The 24,131-nt window shown below is 42.2% G+C and overlaps 2 protein-coding genes and 1 long non-coding RNA gene across 9 annotated transcripts in view; 2 read left to right on the top strand and 1 right to left on the bottom strand.

The window, feature by feature from the left end:
* The first annotated feature begins 619 nt into the window (after window positions 1-619).
* On the top strand, window positions 620-17,108 carry ZNF507 (zinc finger protein 507). Of its 6 annotated transcripts, none has more exons than XM_079988752.1 (9): window positions 620-787; window positions 2,942-5,198; window positions 5,441-5,722; window positions 5,870-7,560; window positions 8,596-8,701; window positions 10,605-10,719; window positions 11,461-11,565; window positions 12,592-12,726; window positions 13,099-17,108. In XM_079988752.1, the coding sequence occupies exons 3-9, from the start codon at window positions 5,452-5,454 to the stop codon at window positions 13,448-13,450; spliced, it is 2,775 nt and encodes a 924-aa protein (XP_079844878.1). In that variant the 5' UTR covers window positions 620-787; window positions 2,942-5,198; window positions 5,441-5,451; the 3' UTR covers window positions 13,451-17,108. The 6 variants fall into 6 exon arrangements, with proteins under 6 accessions (XP_079844878.1, XP_079844877.1, XP_079844876.1 ...); XM_079988750.1 differs by having other exon boundaries at window positions 621-787; window positions 2,942-2,993; window positions 5,030-5,198; window positions 5,441-7,560; XM_079988747.1 differs by having other exon boundaries at window positions 621-787; window positions 5,441-7,560.
* Window positions 13,437-20,541, bottom strand: LOC307223125. 2 transcript variants are annotated; one of them, XR_013841962.1, is made up of 3 exons: window positions 20,421-20,541; window positions 17,823-19,455; window positions 13,437-13,536 (listed from the first exon to the last, which is right to left on the bottom strand). It is a non-coding gene; the product is annotated as an uncharacterized lncRNA (long non-coding RNA). The 2 variants fall into 2 exon arrangements; XR_013841963.1 differs by having other exon boundaries at window positions 13,447-13,536; window positions 17,818-19,455.
* A 530-nt stretch (window positions 20,542-21,071) lies between these two features.
* Window positions 21,072-24,131, top strand: part of DPY19L3 (dpy-19 like C-mannosyltransferase 3) — a 37,292-nt gene continuing 34,232 nt past the window's right edge. Inside the window, exons 1-2 of the mRNA XM_079988793.1 lie at window positions 21,072-21,159; window positions 23,462-23,604. Coding sequence (XP_079844919.1) covers window positions 23,502-23,604 — 103 coding nt within the window. The 5' untranslated portion in view covers window positions 21,072-21,159; window positions 23,462-23,501. The remainder of the gene's footprint in view (window positions 21,160-23,461; window positions 23,605-24,131) is intronic.

Below are 24,131 nucleotides of genomic sequence, written 5' to 3' on the forward strand. Positions count from 1 at the left end.
AGCCTGCGTACAACTTCCGGGTCATGTGGCCAGCATGACTAAGCCTCTTCTGGCGAACCAGAGCAGCGCACGGAAACGCCGTTTACCTTCCCGCCAGAGTGGTACCTATTTATCTACTTGTACTTTGACGTGCTTTCCAACTGCTAGGTTGGCAGGAGCAGGGACCGAGCAACGGGAGCTCACCCCGTCGCGGGGATTCAAACCTTCTGATCGGCAAGCCCTAGGCTCTGTGGTTTAACCCACAGCGCCACCCGCGTCCCTTGTTAGAGGGTAGGCAATATAATATTCTGCTTGCATAAACACGTTCTACGTTTTTTGCATAGATGCTTTGTATACATTTGCATATTCTGTGTGCATAAGTACTTTATTATATATTTATTGTTTGAACAGACGCCTTATGCGCGCGCGCACACATTTATTCTGATTGCATAGACGAGAGACAGCACTTTATGAGTGGCGGTGGGACCAGGAGAGGCATCAGCTACTACTAGTGGAAGCCGCAACAACTACAGTACAAGCGGCCGAAGCGCGCTATAGTCTTTGGGCCCAGCGCGAGGCACCTGAGCGCGAGAAGCCCGTTATGCTTGGTCACCATGGCAACAGGTGGGCGGGCTAGCGCAGGCGGAGGAGGTGAAACTTTCCCTCTCTGGTCACCTGATCGGGCCCCTCGGGCCACGTGATCCCTCTCCCATCGTCGCCATTTTAAAGCGGTGCTCCCTGCAGAGGAAGCAGCAGCGGGAGGGAGGAAAAAAGGAAAAGCAGAGCTCATTGAGGCTCCCCTGGGAAGGTGGGTGCGAAGGGGGGGGCGGGGAGCGCGTTTTTCGAGGGGGCGTGTATGGGGAGGAGGGAAAAACATCCCTATGAGCGACCGGGAAAGGAGTTGGGGGTCTCCCTTCCCCAGCCTTTTCTCTCAGCAGGCACCCGAGAGGAGGGGGAGAGGGTGGCTGGTTTGTTGGGTGGGAGACGCGTGGTGCTCAGCGCCCAGCACCTGTCACAGGCGTGGAGCATCTCCCCTCGACCCCGGTGAGGTAGAGCTGCCTTACCTCACACACTCAAAAGGAGGGGTGTGAGGGGTGGATGTTCAGACGTTAAAGGAGCTAAGAGCAGCACGACGTTTGGGGGATTTTCCGTCGGCACTTTCGGAGTTGGGGTTTGGCTCCCTCATACGCATAACGGTCTGTGCACCTACTGCATTTATCGATTTATATTGGCCTTCCTCTACTCTTGGCGCCACATGGGGATATTGTCATTCACACACACACACACACAGAGAGAGAGAGAATCCCCTGTGTCATTCTTTTGGTATTCCTTTCTGGTGCATTGATGTGTGTGTGTGCTTTACATGGTTTTACAAACAAATAGGCAGGCTCCCATTCTTCAGTCTAACATTTTTACACACATCCTTTCTTAGCAGTGTTATTGCCCCCCCCCCCCGTTGCCCCTATTAGCCACCTCCAAAGCTCAGGAAATGAGTTTCTCTCTCTCTGATCCACCTTTTGGATGCAGTTGTCCATACACACAACTATTATCTTCAACCTGATGAGTTGAAAGACAATAAGGCTCTTCCTTCATCTTTAAAGCTTAGTTCCTATTTATAATAGCTAGCTATGGACTATAATTTCTGTAGTGTTTTGTAGTCCCTAATCAGATTTTCGCAACAGGTTGCAATGGAGGGAACATAGCTCAAGATTGCCCAGTGGCCAAATGGGAATATTGGAACTCCATAGTCCCAATTCCAATCCTCTAGTCATGCCACTGATCTATTCCCATCATTCTCCCTTTAGAGTATCAGTCCTCAGCTTACAGGTTGGGGCCCGCGGCTTGCTCACAAGCTGACCTAAGGTAGGTCACAGCCACAGTACTACCAATATGCAAAAGTATGGCTTTAAAAACCAAGGAGTTGCTCCTCAAATGCATTTTTGGGCTAAAGGTCTGATTTGATTTGATTTCTATGCTACTGTCCATTCAAATGATTAAAGACAATAACATAATAAAATATCACAGATATAGCATAAGTCCTATTACAGAATTGGCAAATAATCAGTAAAACAATTGCCGTCTATAAAACGCTATTAACAAACCAGAAACTGAAAAAATAATCTCAGCATCATAGTTATGGCATAAGCAATACTACATGATTAACAGATCTTCAACAAAATTTTTCTAATCTATAAAACGATAACTAAAAAATGTAAGATAAAGCTGGGTTGTATGTCTAAAAAGAGTGCCAGCCCTTCAGAATGTGCACACACACTTTTATGCAAAACCATTGTTTCAAAGTATCTTGACATGAAGATTGTATTTGTTTTCTTTTCGTGTAATTCTCCACCTTCAGTCTACTTATTTCCCACACCCACCCCACTTAGAATCTCAGCCCTAATGAGCCCTCAAGCTAAGGGTATGATTCTGCTTTCCTACCAGTTTTTCGATCTCCACAAAACTAGTGTGCTGAACCCTACATTTCACTTTTGCTCCTTAATGGTAAAAATTACTTCACTGTTAGTTTCAGGCAAATTGTCACATGTACAGGATTGTGTTTTGTGTAACTCAAAGAAGCTATAGAATGCTAATAGAACTGGAAACCCTATATCTGGTATTCTGCTTTCAAAAGTTCTGCAGAGGGAACCTGTTAAAACTTCTCCGAACTGGAGGTTGCAACAAGCTAACACTTTATCAGTCTCAACCCTTTTGACTGCAGTGTCAATAGCATGCTTTTATAGGTTAAACAAAAAGTTTGTTTTGTGAAAAGTGAAAGACTTCTGCAAGCATAGTGTAAAAAAAAAAGTACAGCTTTTATTTTTCCTTTTAAGCATTAAAAAAGAGTGCCTGATTACTTCTAGATAAAGTAGTATTCAAAATGTAATGTCTGGTAAATCGTTTGGCAGGAATGCTCTTTAATTTGTTGCTATAGCTGCTTTTACTTGTAGGATTTTCCTTTTAGGATGTTCTTGCAGTTATGACGGGATGAGGAAACTCTGGTCTGGTGGCTGCAGGTATAGTGTAATGTGAATTTACCTTTAGTGAAGTCAGACTTTGGGTTCACCTTGCCTTGTGTTGTCTACAGGGAAATTTGAGTTCATCAGATGATTGGGAAGGGGGGCTCTTTAATTCTTTATTTCTCAGCCATTTATCCAAAATTCCTGCTACTTCCTCTCCCACCCACTGTTTTCCTCTGCTAGATGTAAAGGATATAAGGCCCTAGTATCTTTTGTTGTCTCTTGTGCAAAAAACCAGTTCTGGAGAGGTGTGATTCGAAATGACTCAGGAAGAAGGATTTAATGAAATCCCCTCTTCTTCAACCTCCGGTCCGCCACTCACCTTGGTTGCCTTACCTGATTTTTTTAAAAGCCATTGAGGATAGAAAATAGCAGAAGAGCTACACTTCTGATTATGATTAAAACTTGATTGATTTGTTACCAGAGCAACTCAAAGCAACTTACAATAAATAATCAAACACATACATTGAAACCATCATAAAACAAAACATAGGAAAATCTAAAAGAAAATCCTCTTCTTATAAGGCAGGATTGAAACATCCCGCCCACTCAAAGAGGCCATTGATAATTAAGAGCCAAATGCCTGGTAAAAAAGAAATGTTTTTGCATGGCACCTAAAGCTATGTAATGATGGTGCCAGGTGATCTTCCCTGTGGAGAGCATTCCACAAGCGGGGAGCCACCACTGAAAGGGCCTGTTCTCATGTTGCTACCCTCCAAACCTCACAAGAAGGACCTCAGATGATGATTGCAGAGTCCAAGTTGTTTTATATGGGAAGTGGCGATCCTTGAGGTATTGTGTTCCTGAGCCACATAAGGCTTTGTGGGTCAAAAACAGCCCTTTGAATTGGGTTCAGAAACTAATTAGCAGCCAGTGCAGTTTGGCCAGGATTGTTGTTATATGCTCAAACTGTCTTGCTCTAGTGAGTAACCAGCTGCGGTTTCTGAATTTCCTTCAAATGAGATCATCAGCATTGATCTTATCAACACTTTTTTAGTTTGGTGAAAACATTCACCAAAGAGTTGCCAAAGAATGGATTGTCTTGATTATTCTCTGCAAGAAAATGCAACATTCTTAAAGACCAAAGTCTTGTGTGGCACTACAGCCTGTATAGGTCTACTCTGAATTAAATCCCACTTGAGTTCAATATGGCTTGGTTCCAGGTAAGTGGGTAAAGGATTGCAACTTACTCTGAAGTAAGTCCCAGTGAGTTCAGTGGATTTCTTGTCTGGTAAGTATATGCAGGATTATAGTTACCTTTTGAGTTGTCATTGGCAAAGCTCTGCTTCATCACGTGCCGAAAAACACCTTAAACTAGGATGCAGATACTGAAGCTTGAACTCCTCAAAATTTGATCAGTGAAGTACTTGTTGATTTCATTATGAAAATGTTCCTTCTGCTAAGGTGTTTTATTTTTAAAAGAATACTACTGCTTTCGCTTCCTTTATAGATCCAAATGTTTGTCATTTTTAATCTGCCAGAATATTAAAGAAAGATCTGACAGTTTAATGTCATCTTATTCCCAGGTTGCTATTCTGTTGTCATTGCGATTTTGACTAAGCCAAGGCATACATAGCTGAAGAAATTTCTCTAGTTTTCACACCATTGGTGGTGTGGAATTATTTGAGCTTGTTTCATAGAATAGTACATCTAGTAAATCATTCTGCAAATGAAAAGCATTCCCTGCCAATTGAATTGCTTACAGACTTTTCAAAGTGTTAAGTACTCACCAAATTTTATCCAGCTCAGTCTGGAATAGTAAGACTTTTTCAGTCTTGCAGTCATGTTTCTGATCAGTTTTGCTTACTAAATCACATAGCAAGCTTGCATGGTGTTGTTTGGTGATACTCTCACCTTAAAACTGTTTGAAAATGTCATAGTTAAAATGGCATATGTGGTATTCTTGCAGATTTGATTGATGTTAGTCATTTGTACTGATCTTTAGACCATCTTCTGCTCAAGGGTGATCATTCTTCAGCGTTCAAGTGCTTAATAACTTCATCCTGTCTCAAATTAACATTCTCTTTTCACAGTTTACTGCCATGAACGTTTTCAATTAGCTATGGAGCGGGAACTCCCAGGGCACTTGCAAGAGATCAACAGACAGATGTTCAGATCAAGGAAACTCTGCATTGGTGCACAGGGATGACTTCATCCCTAATCGCCTCTGCTAATAGAGTGCAAGCACAGCTGAGACAAATGGTGAGGTTGGCAAGGAGGAGGATAAGCTCAGGTCCCTTTTCCTCCTGAACACCTACATTGAACAGTTGGAGGGCCATACTTTGTATGGAATATCACTAATGTGTTAAGATGTAAAGCAGCTTTTAAAAGGGGCTGGATGAGTTGTGCATCTATTTAAGGTGCATGAACTGATTGACTGCAACATTTATACCATTGTGTTCCATAAGCTTGATGTTTTGTAACACAGCAATGTACATTTTAAGTTTCAGATATTATGGAAGAAGGCAACAGTATTACAGCAGTAGTCTCAAACATTGGGGAACCGGAAGCTGTACTGATCTCCGAAGCAGTTGTAAGCCCAACTTCAGAAAGTGGTGAAGACCAGAGAAAGTGTAACCCTGACCCACTAATCCAGGTCATCCAAAAGCTAAGCAAGATCGTTGAGAGTGAGAAGTCACAAAAATGCCTTTTAATAGGGAAAAAGCGCTTGCATCCCGATGTGTCCCTGCTGTCACTTGACTCACAAAACCTCCCAGAGATCCCAGGTAAAACCATTGAACTGCCTGCCCTGGGCACGATAAATATAGAAGATTATTATGTGACAGACTGTCCTCCGCAGAATAAAAGGAAGATGGTTTGCTACCAATGCAGTCTCTGTAAATCTCTATCTCCCACTCTCCCTCTCTTAAAAGAACACGTGAAACAACATGGCCAGCAGAACGAAGTAATACTTATGTGCTCAGTGTGCAATTTTGCCATGAGAAGCCTAGAAGAGTTTGAAGCTCATGTGAGGCATCACCCAGAGAACAGCAGCAAAACACACACTCTTTCAAAGGAGCAGCAGCAATGTGCAAGTTTTCCTAGTACCACTTTGCATGGTCCAGTGGAAGGTTTTGTCAATGCCAGCGCTGATCAGACAGCACAGCTTCAGTCTTCCCGTCCAACGGAGAAGGGGAGGCAAAAATGGTATACATACGAGCAGTACGGCATGTACCGATGCTTAATTTGCAGCTACACTTGTGGTCAGCAAAGAATGTTGAAAACGCATGCCTGGAAGCATGCAGGCGAAGTCGACTGCTCATACCCCATATTTGAGGAAGAAAATGAACAAGCTACATTGCAGGACCCTGTTGTATCGGGTGTTCCTCGCAACGTGGATGCCGTTGTCCTCGCACTAGAAAATAATGAACTGGGTCTCTCTGGTGACCAGGCTGTTCAACTCCACATTTGTAGCTCTGAGCAAATGGTGTACAAAACCTCCTCGACAGAAGAGCCTGCGAAAGAGGAGGCGCTCCTAAGTCAGTCGGCTGCTCTCTCGCCCACAGGCAGAGGAGCAGAAGAGACTCTGTCAGATACCGATCTGGAGCAAGACAACTTGATGACCGACAGCTTGCTTTCCTCCGCCCAAAAAATCATTAGCTGCAGCCCAAATAAAAAAGGCCACGTTAATGTCATAGTTGAACGTTTGCCGAGTGCCGAAGAGCCTGTCTTACAGAAGCCTTACTCTATGGACACTGACATTGAAGCTGAGAAGAAAATAATCTCTGAGCAAGCTCGTGTGGCACGCGATGGGGATGTTTATCATATGGACAAAAGCTCTGTGGAACTCGAAGAAGTTATAATCGGATGGAGCAGCGCAGAGAAGAAAGATGGCGATTTAAACCCTGGTAGAGCCAAAGCAGCAGATGAAAACGCGCCTCCCACCAGAAGAAGAACAAATTCGGAGTCCTTGAGGCTGCACTCCCTGGCTGCCGAAGCGCTTGTCACGATGCCCATCAGAGCTGCAGAGCTAACCCGGTCAAGCCTCAGAGCTTTCGCCGAGGCAAATTCTATAGGTTCAGAGGCTGGGCAGAGGCCAGCTGACAACAGCTACGTCGCCCATTCTAAGCTGGTGACCTCTCTTAAAACAGAGGAATTGGCAGGCCTGAACCAAACGGACTGTGCTTTCATGGAAATACAGAAGGATAAGCCAGAGCTGGCTGAAGGTCCCATTAAAATGGGCATCAGCATGTCCCTTCTCACCGTCATTGAAAAGCTGAAGGAGAGGACGGACCAGAACGCTTCCGACGATGACATTCTGAAGGAGTTGCAAGACAACGTGCAGTGCCAACCTGCAGCCGATGCCAACGTGCTCGGGAGCAACCTGGTGGAATACATCCCCAATGTGGATCGCCCCTTCCGATGCCGCCTGTGCCACTACAGTAGTGGCAACAAGGGGTACATCAAGCAACACTTGCGGGTGCATCGCCAGAGGCAGCCCTATCAATGTCCTATCTGTGAGCACATAGCAGAAAACAGTAAGGATTTGGAGAACCATATGATCAACCACTGCAAAACCCGAATGTACCAGTGCAAACAGTGCGAAGAATCCTTTCATTATAAGGTGAAGTGTTTTTACTTTTGTGTTTGCTGGTTTTTTTTACTGTTTCTTGATTGCTCTGAACTGTGTGAGCCAGAGAAGTTGCAGCTTGTCATGACAGGCTTAACTGGGGCAGTCAATTGCAAACAGTCGATGATGGTTGGTTGCCAGAAAGGTCCCATTGAGATTGCTAGCACTGGAGTGTCTGGTGCTGCTCAGTGCCTGAGTAATGGCCTTGGAATCAACGACTGGATTTGTCAAAACCTGTAAGTCAGTTCAGAAGTGGGTCAAGGAAGCATAAGGGTCAGAACTTTATTTCAGCCTCTTCAAAGCTGGAGTTAAGCCTGTAGTAATAAGGCAGGTAGAACTCTGAACTCAGCCAATAGACGCAGCAATTTTGGAAAACCAAAACCATAGCATTAACCCCCCCCCCTTTTTTTTTTTAAACCAAGGGACATACCTTTTAACACTTGAGTATCTTAACAATTCCTGTGTCTGAAGAGGAACGTAACAATTCTGATTGTTATATGCCATTTTTTTAAAAGCAGCTTAAGTGCTATACAATAAACTATATAAATAGAAAAATTACAAGAAAAGCCCAAGTTACCAGTATATCATCAAGTTAAAGCCTAATAATAAAAAGTTAGAGTGCATGACTATTCTACCATGTTGGGGTACAAACCAGGGTCTTCCTACAGTTCTTGGTGGAGTGGTGGGTGGGTGGAACCTTGTTACCTATTTATTAGACCAGGTAATGGTAATTCTACTTTGTGGTGCTCTTCTAAATCTACGGAGCTCATTCAAATTTGGGCAACTGAAAAGTCTGCTTTCCCATTATTCCTCCTTGAGTTGGAAACTGTGTTTCTCTCTTCACCCCCATGCAGTTGGTTAGTGATCATGTGTATTGAGCTCCTCTTTAAAAATCTTCTTGATTTGTATTGTCATTTTGTTTGGCTGCCTGACAGATAAATAATCACAGACGATGAGAGTTCAGTATGGAGGTTCAGCCACTCCATATTTGCACCCTTTTAAAAGACGGTACTCCTGTTTGCTTTGCAGAGTCAGCTTCGAAGCCACGAGAGAGAGCAACACAGCCTTCCAGACCTATACTCGATGCCCCCGTCTGACAGCCTAATAACTTGTAGCAAAGTGGATGAAAGAGTCGGTACTGTCTGTCTTTTTCACTCTCTTAGTGATAACATTGGGCCAGTTTAAAAAGTTGAGCTCAACATGCTGGAGGTTCTTGAGAATCCCTCGGCTGTGGCAGTGACTTTTAACTGTTAGTGGATGAAAGAGTCGGTACTGTCTGTCTTTTTCACTCTCTTAGTGATAACATTGGGCCAGTTTAAAAAGTTGAGCTCAACATGCTGGAGGTTCTTGAGAATCCCTCGGCTGTGGCAGTGATTTTTAACTGTTAAAAGCCAATGCTACATTCATTTTCCCAGTCGCCCATGGTACCTGAGCAGCAGCACTGCCACTGCCAGGAATATGCAGCATTGGTATGCAGATAATGATATGTGCAACAGATATGGTATGGGGCTGTTAAGGGTAGCACCTGCTTCATGGAGAATCACCAGAGGAAAAAGCTTTTCAGCAGTTGCCACATAGGGCTTTTAATCACTTGATCGTATAGCACAGCCTTCTGCAGCTCCAGCCCTCTGGATGTTTTGGACTACAACTCCCATCATTCCTGGTCATTGGGCGTGCTGGCTGGGGCTGATGGGCATTGTAGTCTGGAACATCTGGAGGGCACAAGATTGGGCAAGGCTTTTGTAAGGCCTTCCAACTAGGCAAACAGTATGGAAAGAAGCTTGTTCCTCCCTTTGCTACTGTCCACATCTTTTTAGAGAAGCGTGCCTTTTACCTGAAGAGCCTCTGAATCAAAGGGAAAGGATGCCAATTTTTCTTGATGATGCATCCCTCCAAAATAAACAGCAAACACCTACGCCCTGCCTCAATGCTTAATGCAGGTTTTTATTTTAAAACCTGGGATTTGGAAGTATGACTTGACTGAACATGTTCCCCCTTTTAATAGCATTCATTAAATGAGAATTTAAGCTTTCTAAAGTAGTTTGGAAACTCTTTGCAGTCAAATTATGACACGATTGCAGGAAGGAAGCCCTCTTGTCAAACAGATGTCGTCTCTATAAAACAGCCCAAACCCAAGAAGTTTATGGCACAGCATCTGTTTATGCACGCGTTAATCTGAGCGGGAACATTTGTTTCATGTTTATGAAATCATCAGCGCCCCTGTTCATCGCGGCTGTGCTAGAACGTTAAAGGGATCTTTCTGCATATGATTGAATTCTAAATGTCTAATAATGTAGGGCGATTGTAATAACATGCATTACAGGAACACCTGCTTTTAGTGTTGGTTTGAAACCAGTCCGTTTGTTACACACCACAGGGCTTGGCCTTCCTTCACTTCCTGCCCTCCCTTCCGAGGATAAAAGCAGTTCCCAAACCTGTGACTCTAAAGCATGTAGTAAAAGGCAGAGTTGTGTTTTGTAAAACAACAAATCTTAGTGACATAATTGCATATAAAATATGGTGGTTTTAGTGATCATTAGGCAATATATTTTTATTTGCCTACAAATGTTATTTCCTTCATTGTTATTCAATTTAGATAAGAAATGGCTTAATTATTTACCAGGCTGGTCCAAGGCAACTTAGCGTCCTAAGACACAGCACTGCATGATCCAGGAGCAATTCCCAGGACCCCCTTAATGAGGATGCTGCAATGCAACAACTAGGATCTTGAGAAGGACCTCTCATATTGTAGGTTTTCTTGGGCACTCTTAATAGTAAGACCACCCTAAGTATCTGCTTTGATCACTTGTGTGGTTGGCCCAGACCTGATTATTTTAAAAGAAAATATGTACAAAAAATCCTGAATTAAATACCTTCCAGAACCAAAGCTGCAAGCCAAATCAAATGTGTGAACCAAACTCTACTCAGCTGTTAGTATTGGGAGGTTAGAACCTAAGCAGGATCAGATTGTGCTGAAACAAGATCTGTCTTTCTGTTAAGGAAAATGATTTCTAAAAACTGTGTTGTATGTCATTTAGGGGATAGGATTTCAGTCCAGAAACTTTACAGATGCGACATTTGTGATTACACAAGCACAATGTATGTTGGTGTGCGGAATCATAGGCGGATTCACAACTCCGATAAGCCATACAGGTGAGCATATCTCTGGGGTTTTCTGTTACAGCTGGAATTTTTTTGATGTGTTTTCTTGCAGCTGTCAATTCTAAAGTTAGAACACAGTGGGCGATTTGAAATTGCCTAATTTTGAAGGAGTGTGTCACTTGCTACCAATTTACTCTGACAGTCACTTTAGAATCCACTGACATCAGTACAGTAAGGACCTGCAAGTAATGCATATTGAAATACCTGGTAAGGAGGTTCCTAAAAGCAGAACTGGAGCATTCTTGGGCCATATCCCATCAACCAGAGGACTAACAGCTGCCGGGTTATGCTAGAAGAATGTGGCTTTTTCCACCTGTTTTCAGAAAGGTCTGAAAGTTGAGGTAGAAAATATTCAAAACAAACAATAAGCAGATTTATCAAGTCTTTAATGTTTCTTTTTAAAATTCAGCACAGTTTTCCAGGAAACTCTTACCATTTGCATGATTCATCTGAAAGTTTGCCATTTTAAACTTCTAGATGGATAGAGCCATATTGATTGAACCACATGTTTAAGCAGACAGCTAACACCTCCAGGGGCCCTTAACCAACGACATTTTCATCTGAATAGCAGGCAGCCACCATTTACTTGACTACTGCACTGACGGATTCTAGAATGAATTATGATTGGCCAATTTGCCTCCTTGTCCGCCCTTCCGCAACGTCCACCTCAAAGATGGTCTTGTCAAGAGGGTGAGGTTGCTGGGAACCAATTCCTTCTTTGTTTTCCTTCAGGTGTCGAATGTGCGACTTTGCCACAACAAATATGAATAGCTTGAAGTGCCATATGAGGCGCCATCCACAGGAGCACCAGGCAGTGCAGCTAATGGAGCAGTTCAAGTAGGTAACTGACTGCTTGGCAAGCCGGTGGCAGCTGCGGCCTTGTTAATACGGATAGATTGAAGTTAAGATCACCAGACGTTTGCTAGAGATCTCTCACAAATTGCTTGGTTAAGGGATCATATCTGCCTTTGTATCTTGCTGCTGTTAGAGCCTGGTACTCTGGAGGCTCCAGAAAACCTGTAAAAAAAACAACAACAACCCAGAAGTACCAGAGCTCTGGAAAACATAGGGGTCTCCCTCAGAATATTTGACTGTAGATACTTAGTAGTGAGGAAAATGGGCTGCGTATGTGCTTGGCCTGGTACGTGAAATGTTCTGGGCATGGTTCCAATTTGTTCCAAATTAAATAGGCCTTGGAGAAGAAAAGATGGAAGTTGAATTTTATATAAAAAAAAAAAAATTAGTAAAAGTTGACTGTGACCTCTCATTCTAGGTCAGATTATTTGTCCATCTATCCTGGTATTGTCTAATCACTGACTGGCAATGACTTGCCAGCAGAGGCCTTTCTTCGCACCTTCTACCGGAACCTTTTTATTTGGAGATGTGAGGGATTGAATACAAGGCCTTCTGCATGCACAGCATCACTGAGCTGTTGCCCCTTCCTTAGTTCCACAGAGAAATCTGTTTAGCAAGGTTCAGGGCAAATACTGTATTCTTTTAGGTATGCTCCAGTGCATCTAACCATATGTTAAATTCTGAGAATACTTGATATACTACAAATTTCTTTAATGTGTGCAATTTCTCCCTCTAGCTTTTTATTACTTTGGCCTTTTTAAATACCTATTAATTCTGTTGTTATTGCCTAATGAGACTATGTATTAGTTCACCACGTTTGACAGACTTTATAGCTTTGGGTATACTTTTTGGGGTAGAAATCTTTAAAATATCACATAAAAATGCAGTGACAGCTAAACTAAACTGGGATAGAAATCAAAGGGTGTGCTGACCTTTTATAATTTGACCACATTTTGGGTAAGACATGTTGACCCCTTCTTCTTTCTCTTAATCTTTTCCCCCCTTCAGATGTTCGCTTTGTGGGTATGAGTGTAGCCATCCCCCTTCTCTCAAGTCTCATATGTGGAAGCACGCAAGTGACCAAAACTACAACTATGAACAAGTGAACAAGGCTATTAATGATGCAATTTCACAAAGCAGCAGGTGTGTGCGCATTTTAGGGTCACTATACCTGTAATATAGAGCACTATCTTAACAATTTGCATAGCAAGTCAGTTGCTTTAAGCAATATAGTTACTTAAGTTGTTGGAGTCTGGGGGGCATTGTGATTTCCCTGCTGGAAGCTCTTTTGCCAAACCTCCCACTTTCTCTTTACACTTGGGGGAAATTTTATAAGCTGTTTAGAGATTTGCTGCACAGTAGTGAAAGGGAGGGAAAGGGCTGGCGTACAAGTGAGAGATGCCAAAAGCAACTTGTACATACATTGAGCCCTGCAAACAGATCCTTAGACATTCTGTATTGCCATTTTCTTAGAATTTCTGTACTAAAAAGTCAACTACTTTCTTCCTTTCTTAGGTTCCCAGGTCAGCTGACTGGGAAGGCGACCGCTGATGGTTTATTTCCTTTGAAAAGCAACTCGGAGGGCTTGTCCTTTTCGGACTCCTCTAACCAAACTGCTGACAAAACCGTGAATTCTGATGAAAATCAGAATCCTACTTCCACAACTAATACCTCATGCAATTCAGACAAAACTGTCGGTCTGCCTCACCTTGGCACAGAATACTGCGTCCTGCTCTTCTGCTGTTGCATTTGTGGATTTGAGTCCACCAACAAGGAGAACTTGTTGGACCATATGAAGGAACATGAAGGTGAAATCATAAACATAATTCTGAACAAGGACCACACAGCAACTCAGAGTGTAAGATAGGTGAAGCTGCTGCTTTAAAGGGTTTCATAAAGTGCTGTTTTCTTGTGTTCTCTTTACATCACCCGAACTACTTGCTAAAGCGAAAACTGTAAGTAAAAAAATGCAGTGATATTTCTAACGGTTGGAATGTTATTTATGTCAACAAGAAAATGGATTTATTTCACAAGCTCTTGAAGTAACTGAACAGTAAATACTCCATTTAGGGAAAGGTCCGCTGAAACCATTATCCTCAACTGACAGAGCCGTTTTCAATGCCTATTGCTAATCTAAAGCTTAGCCATATAATAGGAATTTCACACTAATGTGTTACCTTAAGGGGTTTAATCTTACTGCCTCAAAACTAGCTAAAGGGGGTTAAATTCATTTTAGGTAAATTTTTAAAAACTGACATGACTGACTACATCTATGAAGCAGCATTTCCAGAAAGGGAGAGGGAGACTTGAGTGACTGCTTAGGCCTTATGGTTCCTCAGTTACTGCTTCTTCTTTTTTTAGAAAAGATAAAAATATCTGTATCTTCCTGCTGATACAGGCATCATAAAAAAGTAGCAAATTGTTTGGCTTAGGTTATTTATTTCAGTATGAGATGCTGAGAATGTATAAATAAGTCTTGATGAACCTTAATGGTTCACCAGAACTTTCTCATATCTCTCTCTATAAAATCAGGCATTTCAGAATGCTAGAAGTGCCATAACTTGGATCAGAGTGGGTAGGAACAAGTGGTCTTAGCTAAACTTTGAAGGGAGGTTTACCTCTTTATTAAATAATATTTAACACGTCAAAATCCAGTTTCTTGAGTACACAGAAATCTGATGAAACCTCAATGGAAGTTACTAGCTTACCCCATTGTAACATTGTTATAAAATAGCCACTAAAACCACTTCATTCACACTTGTTTCTCAAAAGGAGCTGTTTTCATGCCTTCTAGAATACCTTGAGTTCCTGTCTGTGGTTTCAAGCTTCAGCTGCTTAACTGCCATTGACTTCAGTGGAAGTTCAGCAGCCTCCAATGTTATTTTTCTCTTGAAACTAGTGTTGTTTCATTTGGGTGGAGCCCTCTCCCAGTTCTTGCCATATTGCTGCATTTCCCTTTACTCTGGCAGTTCATTGCTTGTAAGCAGATTTGTACACAGATATGCATTATTTTCAGACAGCTGCAGAACTTTAAAAAATGTATTTATTATACATTAAAAGCTCAGCTTTCATGGTGCTAATTGAGTTTGGGTCACCCCCTACCCCTCAAAATTTCTGAACTGTGAAGTTGGACCAATGGAAAATATTTTGTGTCATTTTTAAAGAAGCTTTAAATGCAAAAATATTTCAAGGCATTTTGTAGAAAATCCAAACTAGAATCCCTGTTATTATTCAATCTGTTACTTGTTTCTAAACTAGGTGCATTTATAAAAAGTGAGTGCGTAAATTCACTGTACAACAAACTGTACAACAACCAAATTTATTTTAAATATGAGATTGAAAATGTGGATTGTTTTGTGTTCTTGAGAAATATAACAAACAGGGAGAAATTGAGAAGGTGCTATATTTCACTTTCTGCTATGAGCTCTTTTAAGACTGAACAGAATCCAATTGGTCACAAACCTTGATGAAATACTTCTGGCTACTACTGTTACCTTTGTATTCAGTCCTTGCATCAGTATTGTATCCTCAACCTGATGTGCTTAGAAACAGGAAATTATTGGGCAACTATTTAATAGCTGAGCTCATACAAAGCTTTATCAACATTCCACCTCCTATCTGTCTATTTACTGCAATTAGTGGAAAGCTTGGTAAAAATTACTCTGTTTATTTTAAATGTTTCATTTCAAAACCATGGCGAAGGCTCTTTGTCACAAACCTTTACTTTGTTTTGTTTTTTTCCTTAATGGATCATGCCTGTCTGTTACACTACAAGAAAATTGTGAAACCACGAGCTTATAAAACTAAATATATTTTTATTGAAGTTACGTATTGATTTTTAGGCATGTAAAGCTTTTTGCAGGAATACAATATGTGAAGAACAATTGAAATGAATTGGGGAGGCCAGGCAAGGTGCATATGTATTCAGAAGGTTCTTTTCTTACCATTTTGTATATGTAATCTTCCATTACTGTTAAATAGTAAAGGGAAGTATTTTTTTAATTTTTTTTTAGCGAACTAACTATAGTCTCAATACTTAAAAGTTTGATATTACCTTCAATTGCACAAGAAAAGCATCCTTTTTCCCCCATTTTAAAGCCCATGGGTTGCTATCAGTTCACTCTTCAAATTTACACACTTGCCATGTAGCAGACTTGAGGCTGAAACCAGTTTGTTGATCATGTTACCTATCTTGGAGTGTGAGCTGTTTGGATTTAGGGAGTTTTTGTTTAGAGCACTTTTTCAGACATACTGCATGTCTTCCCTCTGTTTTAGGATTTTAAAAAGATAAACACATACTGCTAACTATAGTGTTTTATTTCTTCCCCTGCCCCCATTTAATTTATGGAGAAGCAGATTCAGTGCTCTGTTCTGTTATGGGCGAAAAGCTTCCATTTATACTTCTGGCTGCAATTCCAATATACACTTGCTTGAGAGTAGATTGCATTACACTTGCATTATTCCCATAGAGATGTGCTGTGGATGACATCCTAACAATGTTCATCCTGTTGTTCTCAATGGGAGAAAACTTTCAATGGATCAGCACTGCACTTGTTTGGGCTGGTTAGGATTAATTTAGTGTGTGATGCAGGCTAGTAGTAGGAAGGGCATGAGGGCAATGGGATCACAGCTACCCCACTCTTAGGCCCACTGGGCATCTGAACATAAAGTAATATTTATATAGGACTGGCAAACACACAATTAAATGATTGCAGGTCCAGATTATGATCTTATTATTCTATGAAATGTTTACCTGTGTGGTTTGGGCTTTCATGTGCTTTGGCACATGTCCAACTGATGGGCATTTTGGTTGGTGTAGAGGTAAGATTAGTAGACAGGGCATGGGGTGGGATGATTCTCTTCTCTTGTTTCCCATCCCCATAATCTGACCATATTTTATTTTTCTTAACCAGCCCTTTGACTGTAGCATAAGCAACTTATTTGGAAACATGGTGTTGGAATCAATGGAGCTTGCTTCCAATTAACTGTGGCTTCAACAGCTTCACCAATAGAGGCTGTATTCCTTGTTCTTAGCTTGAAAAAACATTGTGGCATTCAGCTAGTTGCTGCATTTTTAAAGCACTTATTTAATCATTTAAAATGAAACTGTACAGTTGGTGCTCAAAGTAATGTTAAAATATATTTAATAGAAATGTGCATTTGATATTCATGGGCATGGGTACATATATTTTTTTAAGAAAAAGGAATTGTAATACTATGGCACTGTTTTTTATAGCCAAAGTATAAAACTTTTAGAAAACTGACATGTAAAAGACTGTAGACCTTGCATTATCTGACTGACAGGATGACTTACTTTATAAGATACTTTCCCGCACATTAAGCTGCATGCCTTAAGTTCTCTCTAGGTTTGTCTTGTTTGGAAACTACGGAAGCAAACTTTGTAGTACAACTTTGACTACCTTCTGAAATACTGTACATTGTTAGAATAATTTATTTTGCTTTACAGAAGTTTTGTCATGTATTGACTAATTGTATTTTGGTAATAAACTCCTTTGTTAAACACATCAATATTGTGCCCTCGATTGTATATGCTTTACTGAACACAAGAAAGTTAGCTTGTAAATATAGCCTTTCTCTTTGTTTAAAAATGCACACATATACCGAAACATACTAAAAGAGCCAGTGTAGACTATTGAATGAATACCTGGGGTATGAATCAGTGAATCTACAATTCAAAACATTGCATAAACTCCCCAAGTTTCCTGAATTGCTTATCTAGGTTACCCTAACCCTCCTCCCCGCCCCCAATATGGGGTGACCTACTTTAGCAGGTGGTTCTAAAGAATGGCTGTGATAATATATGTCGAGACTCTTGAACACCAAAGCGCTATATAAATGCTGTTTTGTATCACCTGCATTCCTCCCAAGCCATATACTGACCATGGATGGTGATGCCTTTGAGGTTTAATTAAACCACCTGTTTGTGTTGCCTGCCTAGGACAACAAAGGGAGGGCAAGGGGCTTGCTGAGGATGCTCTGTGTTCAATGAGCTGTGAGCCGTAAACTGAGAAAGGGATATGCTTCCTGTTTTTCTAGTGAGCCTAATTTAGCACTTTGCTTTCATGTATGATAGGCATGTAAAAGTTGACTATGAACTGAATTATAGTTGTCATGTTAGGGGATTCTTCAGCTAACTTTTTTTAATTCTCAATTACTACATGTGTCAGAGCTTTGCAATATCTGTAAAAACACATTACTATGGTCTGTGCATACCTTACCAGTTATTTGGGACTTTCTTGTGTAAGGCAGCCTCCTGAGACAAACTTGATTGGTCACAGAGAGTAAGAACACAAAGGGAGACGGATCTTCTGATCACCGTTTCCGTGTTCTATGACACAAGCTCTCACAAACTGAACATTTGGCAGAAACGTGATGCAATTCTATTTAATTTGAAAAAAAGTATATCCTATCTTCAAGGTGGCTTATAATTTCAATTAAAATCCCTATAAACAAAAACAAGCAGTTAAAAATTGTCAAATATGGTTGAAGTGAATTACTATTTAAAAAAAAACACACTTGAGTGAATGGGACAAGTTTGGCTTGGCATCCCAAAGCTATTCATGACAGAGCTGGTCTAATCTCCTTGGAGAGCAAATTCCAGAGCCAGGAAGCCTCTTTGAGATAATCCTCTGGTAGCCACCAACTTAATCCCTGAAGAAAAAGAGTATTAGAAAACCAGTAAGTAAAGAATATAAATAAATGTTAAAGCATATCTAGCAGTGAAGTTCCGCACTATATTCGTGGGCCTAATTCTGCTCTAGTAGTCCCACAATACCGAGTCACAAAGGTTTGAACATTTTCATGAATCACACTTGCCGAAGCAGAGAGGTTCAAGGAACTTTGCTAGATGGGTGTGGCTCATTTTTCTCCTTTAAGAACTGCCCTTCTGGATCAGACCAAAGACCTATCTCATACAACACTTGGTTTTCATTCAATATTTTTGTTTTGCCAGGTATTCCCAAACTGGTCCATTCAGGTGGCCTGTGGTGTGTATGTGGCTTTGTGGTTGAAGATGGGAGACAGCACAGCACATCCATTGCATTAAATGTTCATAGTGATACTTATTTTTTATTTTATTATTTTATTCCTTACATTTCATTTTATTGTATTGAAATCTGAATTCGATAGAATCCAAATTGTACTACAATAAACCAACAATATATAGGAATTAAAAGAAGCAATAAAAATAAAAGTAAAAATCATAGCGTCTAGCACAGTGCATTACAGTTGCTACAAGAGGCAGAAACATTAAGTGCTACACGAAGCCCTCAGCAGTTTTCAAGTGGTCCATGGCAGAAAAAGTTTGGGAACCACAGCCCTAATAAATAAAATGGGGGCATGAAGAAAACAGCTGTTTGTCCTCCAGTATACTGTCTACTGGAGCTCTTGAGACAAACGGAGATGTGGGGGGATGGAAGGCCTTTAATATGTATTCATTTACTGCATTTATATTCCACATTTTTCTCCATAAAGCTCAAGGTGGCTTATATGGTTATCCCCCTCTTATTACTAGACCTTGAAAATTACAGGTGGTGGCAGTGGCAGCTAAGGAGCTGGGCATCTAGGAACATAGTTTTAATTATTAAAAACTGTGGGGAATGCCAGTACATCCTAGTGGTCTGACATAAGGTTACCAGACGTCCCCGTTTCCTAGGGACAGTCCCCGGATTTACAAATTGGCCCCCTGACAAAATCCATCTATTTAGTAGGAAGTTGAAAAGTGTCCCGGGATTCATTGAAAAAAATCTGGTAACCTTAGTCTAACATGATATGAGAATGATGACAGTGGAGACTGCACTGCATCAGCAAAGGATGAACTGATAGATTTAATTGAAGTGGGAAAGGCGTCCTCTGAAATGAAAGTGACAGAAAAATAACCTGTTTATTCCTGCAGACTTTTCTTTCCTTTTTTTAATACTGTTTTTATTTTCGTGGTACTGAAGATAAATTTTGAGAAAACAATTGTTGCAACAGTAAACAACAAGTAACTTGTCCTGATAAAATTACAGACTTTTATCATGTCATGTGTTAAAAGTTTCGTTTGGTTACTCTGAGCTGCATAGGACTGAGCTGCAACAATTGGAAATGTCTCCAAAATGATCCAGTGAAACCAGAAATTCCTTTAGCCTCCATCTTGGTGCAGAGGTAGCACACGTGGTGCCCTCCATATGTTGTTAGGCTGAAACTCCATCATCCCACTCTGAATTTCAGAAGGAGGGTCTCTTCCAGCCCTACCTGGAGATATCTTTGGGGATTGAACCTGGGATCTTCTACATGCAAATCTCAACCACTGAGCTACACCGCTTTAGCTGGAGACATCTTTGGGGATTGAACCTGGGATCTTCTACATGCAAATCTCAACCACTGAGCTACAGCCCTTTAGGGGACTTGGTGTAGACTGAGTTTCCTGACTGGCAGCAGCTCTCCAGGGTTTCAGAAGGGGATCTCTCTCCCCAGCTGTACCTGGAAATGCCAGAGATTGAACTTGGCACCTTCTGCATGCAAAGCAGACGCTCTACCACCTGAGCTATGGCCTTTCTCCAAAGACATACAAGAACACAGGAAGCTCCCTTATGCAGAGTCCGACCAATGGTCCACCTAGCTCAGTGTTGTCTACACTGACAGGCAACAGCTTTTCAAGGTTTCAGTTGGGGAGGGGGTCTCTTCCCAGCCCCCAAACCCCACCCTTATCTGGAGATGCCAGGGGGCACTGAACCCAGAACTTTCTGCACCCAAAGCAGGTGCTCTCTCTACCAACTGAGCTGAACGCCACACGTGCCCTTTATGGCCTCACAGTCTCTCTCCGCCCAACCTACTTCACAGGGTTGTTGTGAAGATCAAATCAAAAGGGGGGGAGTGTGTGTTCGCCACCTCGAGCTCCTTGGAGGAAAATGTGGGTTTTAAATACAAATCATGAGGGACAGAGGGGAGGAGGGGGCGTCGGGAAACCCCTCCCCCTAGAAACCCCCCCCCCACACACAAACCCCCATCTTCCTCTTTCGTGCCCACACACCTCCCCGCCTCTAAGAGCCCCTCTCTCCCCCCCCCGCCTCACAAGCGGGAGGCGCCTCGCTCCGCCATCGCCTCCCGCCTCCCTTTCCCTCTCCCGCCTTCGTCCCTGAGGGAGGCTGAGGCGGCGGCGGCTCCATTCCTCCCTCCGTGACACACCGGGGCCGTCACCGCATGTCTGCCCGCCCCCCAGTAGGTAAGGGGCTTCGGGTGGGGATGGGGGAAAGGGGTCCCCTCAGGGCTGGCGGGAACACGCTTGGACCCGGAGAGCGAGGCCAAAAAATAAAAAAGGACGAGGCCGTGCTGGCGGCTGAGGGGACGAGGAGGAGGAGGCCTAGGCCGCCCCGCAACGCCCCCCCCTCCCCAGCCCCTCGTGGGTGCCTCGCCTGGCCCACCCAGCGCACCCTGAGGAGGCTTCTTCCTCCTTCCCCGCTTCCCCGGCTTTCTCCGAAGGACGCCGTTTCTTGGCACAAATCTCAGCCCCTCCCAAGGCGGGGGGACGGGAGAGAAGAGGAACGACGCCTGTATATACATTGTTCTAATTCTGTCGGTGTTTGTGTTTTTAAAACGGTTTTCCTCATTCTCTCCCCCGCCCCACCCCCCGCCTCTATGCTTTGAGCTCTTTCTGCTTTATCTGCAAGCCGCCTGGAGCCCCTGCCAGTGGGGAGCGGAGGGGAGACTGGTATCGAAATAAATAGGAACAGGAGATGGAGGCTCCCCAGACAGACAAAACAGACACGTGCGCCTGTTTTTATGGAGGGTTTGGGTTTGGGGAAAATAATGCACTGCCGACACTTTTCAGCATGCCACCTGTCTGTTTGTGCATGGCGATATTGGTTTGCAAGAGGGGGGGTGGGTATGGGGTCCCACCACCCCAGCTCAGGGGAGAAGCATCTACTTGGCATACTGAAAGGCCCAGGTTCAGTTCCTCCCCAGAATCCTGGAGAGATGCTGCCAGCCAGGGTAGATAGCACTGAAGCAGATGGGTCATTGATCTTGCTCTGTATAAGGCAGCTTCTGATGTTCCTAAGGTCCCAGGTTCAACCTGTGGCATCTCCAGGTAAGCCTGGGAGAGATACGCTGCGTGAAACCCCTGGGAAGCTGCTGCTAGTCACTGTAGACTGCACAGAGGTAGATGGTGCATTGGTCTGACTCTGCATAAAGAGGTTTCCTATGTTCCTATACAGTGGTACCTCCGGGTTACATACTTAATTCGTTCCGGAGGTCTGTTCTTAATCTGAAACTGTTCTTAACTAGAGGCACGCTTTCGCTAATGGGGCCTTCTGCTGCCGCTGCGCCGTCAGCACACGATTTCCTTTCTCATCCTGGGGTACTAGTTCTGGGTTAGTGGAGTTTGTGACCCAAAGCATTTGTAATCCGAAGTGTTTGTAACCCGAGGTACCATTGTATGTCTCTGGGGTCAATGGAAGAGCATCTGTTTTGCATGCAGGTCACATTGAGTTCAACAGGACTTGTTCCCGTACATGTGTGTATAATTCATGTAATGAATTTTGGAGTTGACCCGTTTTTTTGAAAATTCGATAATAGCCGTATTTCCACACACTCCTTTCCCCACTGCTTGGTCTGGTGGTCATGTTTATTTGATCACCCAGGCTAACAAACCCACATTTATTCAGTGTGTGTGTGTGTGTGTGTGTGTGTGTTTCCTTTCTGGCAAAACTAGAAAAGACATGCTGCCTTACCCTGAGTCATAGTGTTGGTCCATCTAGTTCAGTATTGTGTACACTGACTGGCAGTGGCTCTCCAGGATTTCACACAAGAGTCTCTCTTGGCTGTACCTGGAGATGCCGCAAATTGAACCAGGGATCTTCTGCATGCTCCACCACTGGCCCACCCCACAACTCAATGGGATTTACTCCCAGGTAAGCATGTATAGCAGGGCTGATGAACCTTTGCCTCTCCAGGATGAACCTTCGCCTTTTTGGATCACAGCTCCCATCAGCCTTGACTATTAAGATGTAGGCTGTGGTTGATAGGAGATGTAGTTCAGTATCATCTGGAGGGCGAAATGTTTCCTGCCCCTGATGACTAGGATTGTAGCTTTGTAGTGTCAAATGAAGTAGACTCCAGTCCATTAAAGTTTCTGCCACAGTAAATCTGTGGTGCCCTGCATACTATTTTTACTGTGGAGAGATGGAACATATATCTCCTTATATCAAGTTTTTATTCCACTAATAACCGCTCTCCCTCCATGGAGCTCAGGGTAGCAAACGTGGTTCTTCTACTTCAACAGTCTGGCGGCCCAACAACAACCCTGTAAGTTAAATTAGGCTGAGAGAAAATGATGGACCCAAGTTCAGTCTGAGGGGAGATGGGACTCCTTGTGCTCATCTGATTTACATTGGAGCTGCTCACATGGAAGTTGCAAACTGTACCACTTGCATTTTCATGAGCTTAAAAAATGCCTTAAAAATATTTCTATCTGCTACAGAGACAGGCACATCAAGAGCCCCCTAAAATATTAGGAAATTTGCAAGCATTCATACTTTTGAATGATACTCTTAAACTATTCCAATGGGGAATAAATTAAATAAGCTATGTTTTACTCTGTGTCCTTTGCACTGTTATCTGCAAGTTATCTCAAATGGTTCTGTGCATTTGATAACAAAATATTTATTTTGCTAATTTATTTTTGACAAGTTGAAACAATATGATTATTTATTCTTGGATATTTTGCAAAAATAGCAAGACGGTAATTTAAGTGATGATTTCCTGCTATCTGTGAAATATATAGCCATATATTTTTGCATACATTTTAAGGGTGTTAGTAATGATAGAGTGTTAAATGTTTAATTGCTTCCATATTACTTTATGTATGTTTATTTAGGAACCAGTGCAAAGTATAATGTGTGAATATTACTGACATCATGACAGCTGTTAGACAGAGAAAGGGAATAAAAGCCACAGAAGTTCCAGAAGAGAGTGTATTCCACGAGAAGAACTGGAAACTTAATGGGAAAACTCTAGCTGGTAGGTCACGGTTATCCTTGTTCAATGTACTTAAGCTATAACTGCATGTGTAAGTAGAAAGAAAAGTGGTTATTATTCCAATTGAATTACATGGCTGAGTTTAGCCATTATTAGGATTCACCCAAATTCATTCTCTACTGGCATTTAAAGCTATCTTTGACTTCATGTACTTCCAGGATACAGTTATATTTAGGGAGCTATGTTTTGATTTCTTACTTTTTGCCTACAAAATATTTCATGCAAATATTTTTTTATTTGCAAATAAAGTTCAAGTAGCTTATCACAAACCCTAACTAGTTAGCACATAAAATATAATTTCTACTCAGTAGGCCACTAGAAATTAATGGTTTTCTGTTGGGTACGTTCATTAATCTGCTAATAAGTCAGTCACAGTTCTAGTATTTTTAGTTCCACTGAGTTTGATGGGTTTTCTAGAGTTTGGTATTGTGCTGCCCATATATCAAAACTAGAGAAGGTTGGTCTTTGTTTCAAATAACATGATTAATTGGGAAATCTGAGAAGAGGAA

Source organism: Podarcis cretensis, assembly GCF_951804945.1.
Source record: "Podarcis cretensis genome assembly, chromosome: 8".
Taxonomy (NCBI): Eukaryota; Metazoa; Chordata; class Lepidosauria; order Squamata; family Lacertidae; genus Podarcis; species Podarcis cretensis.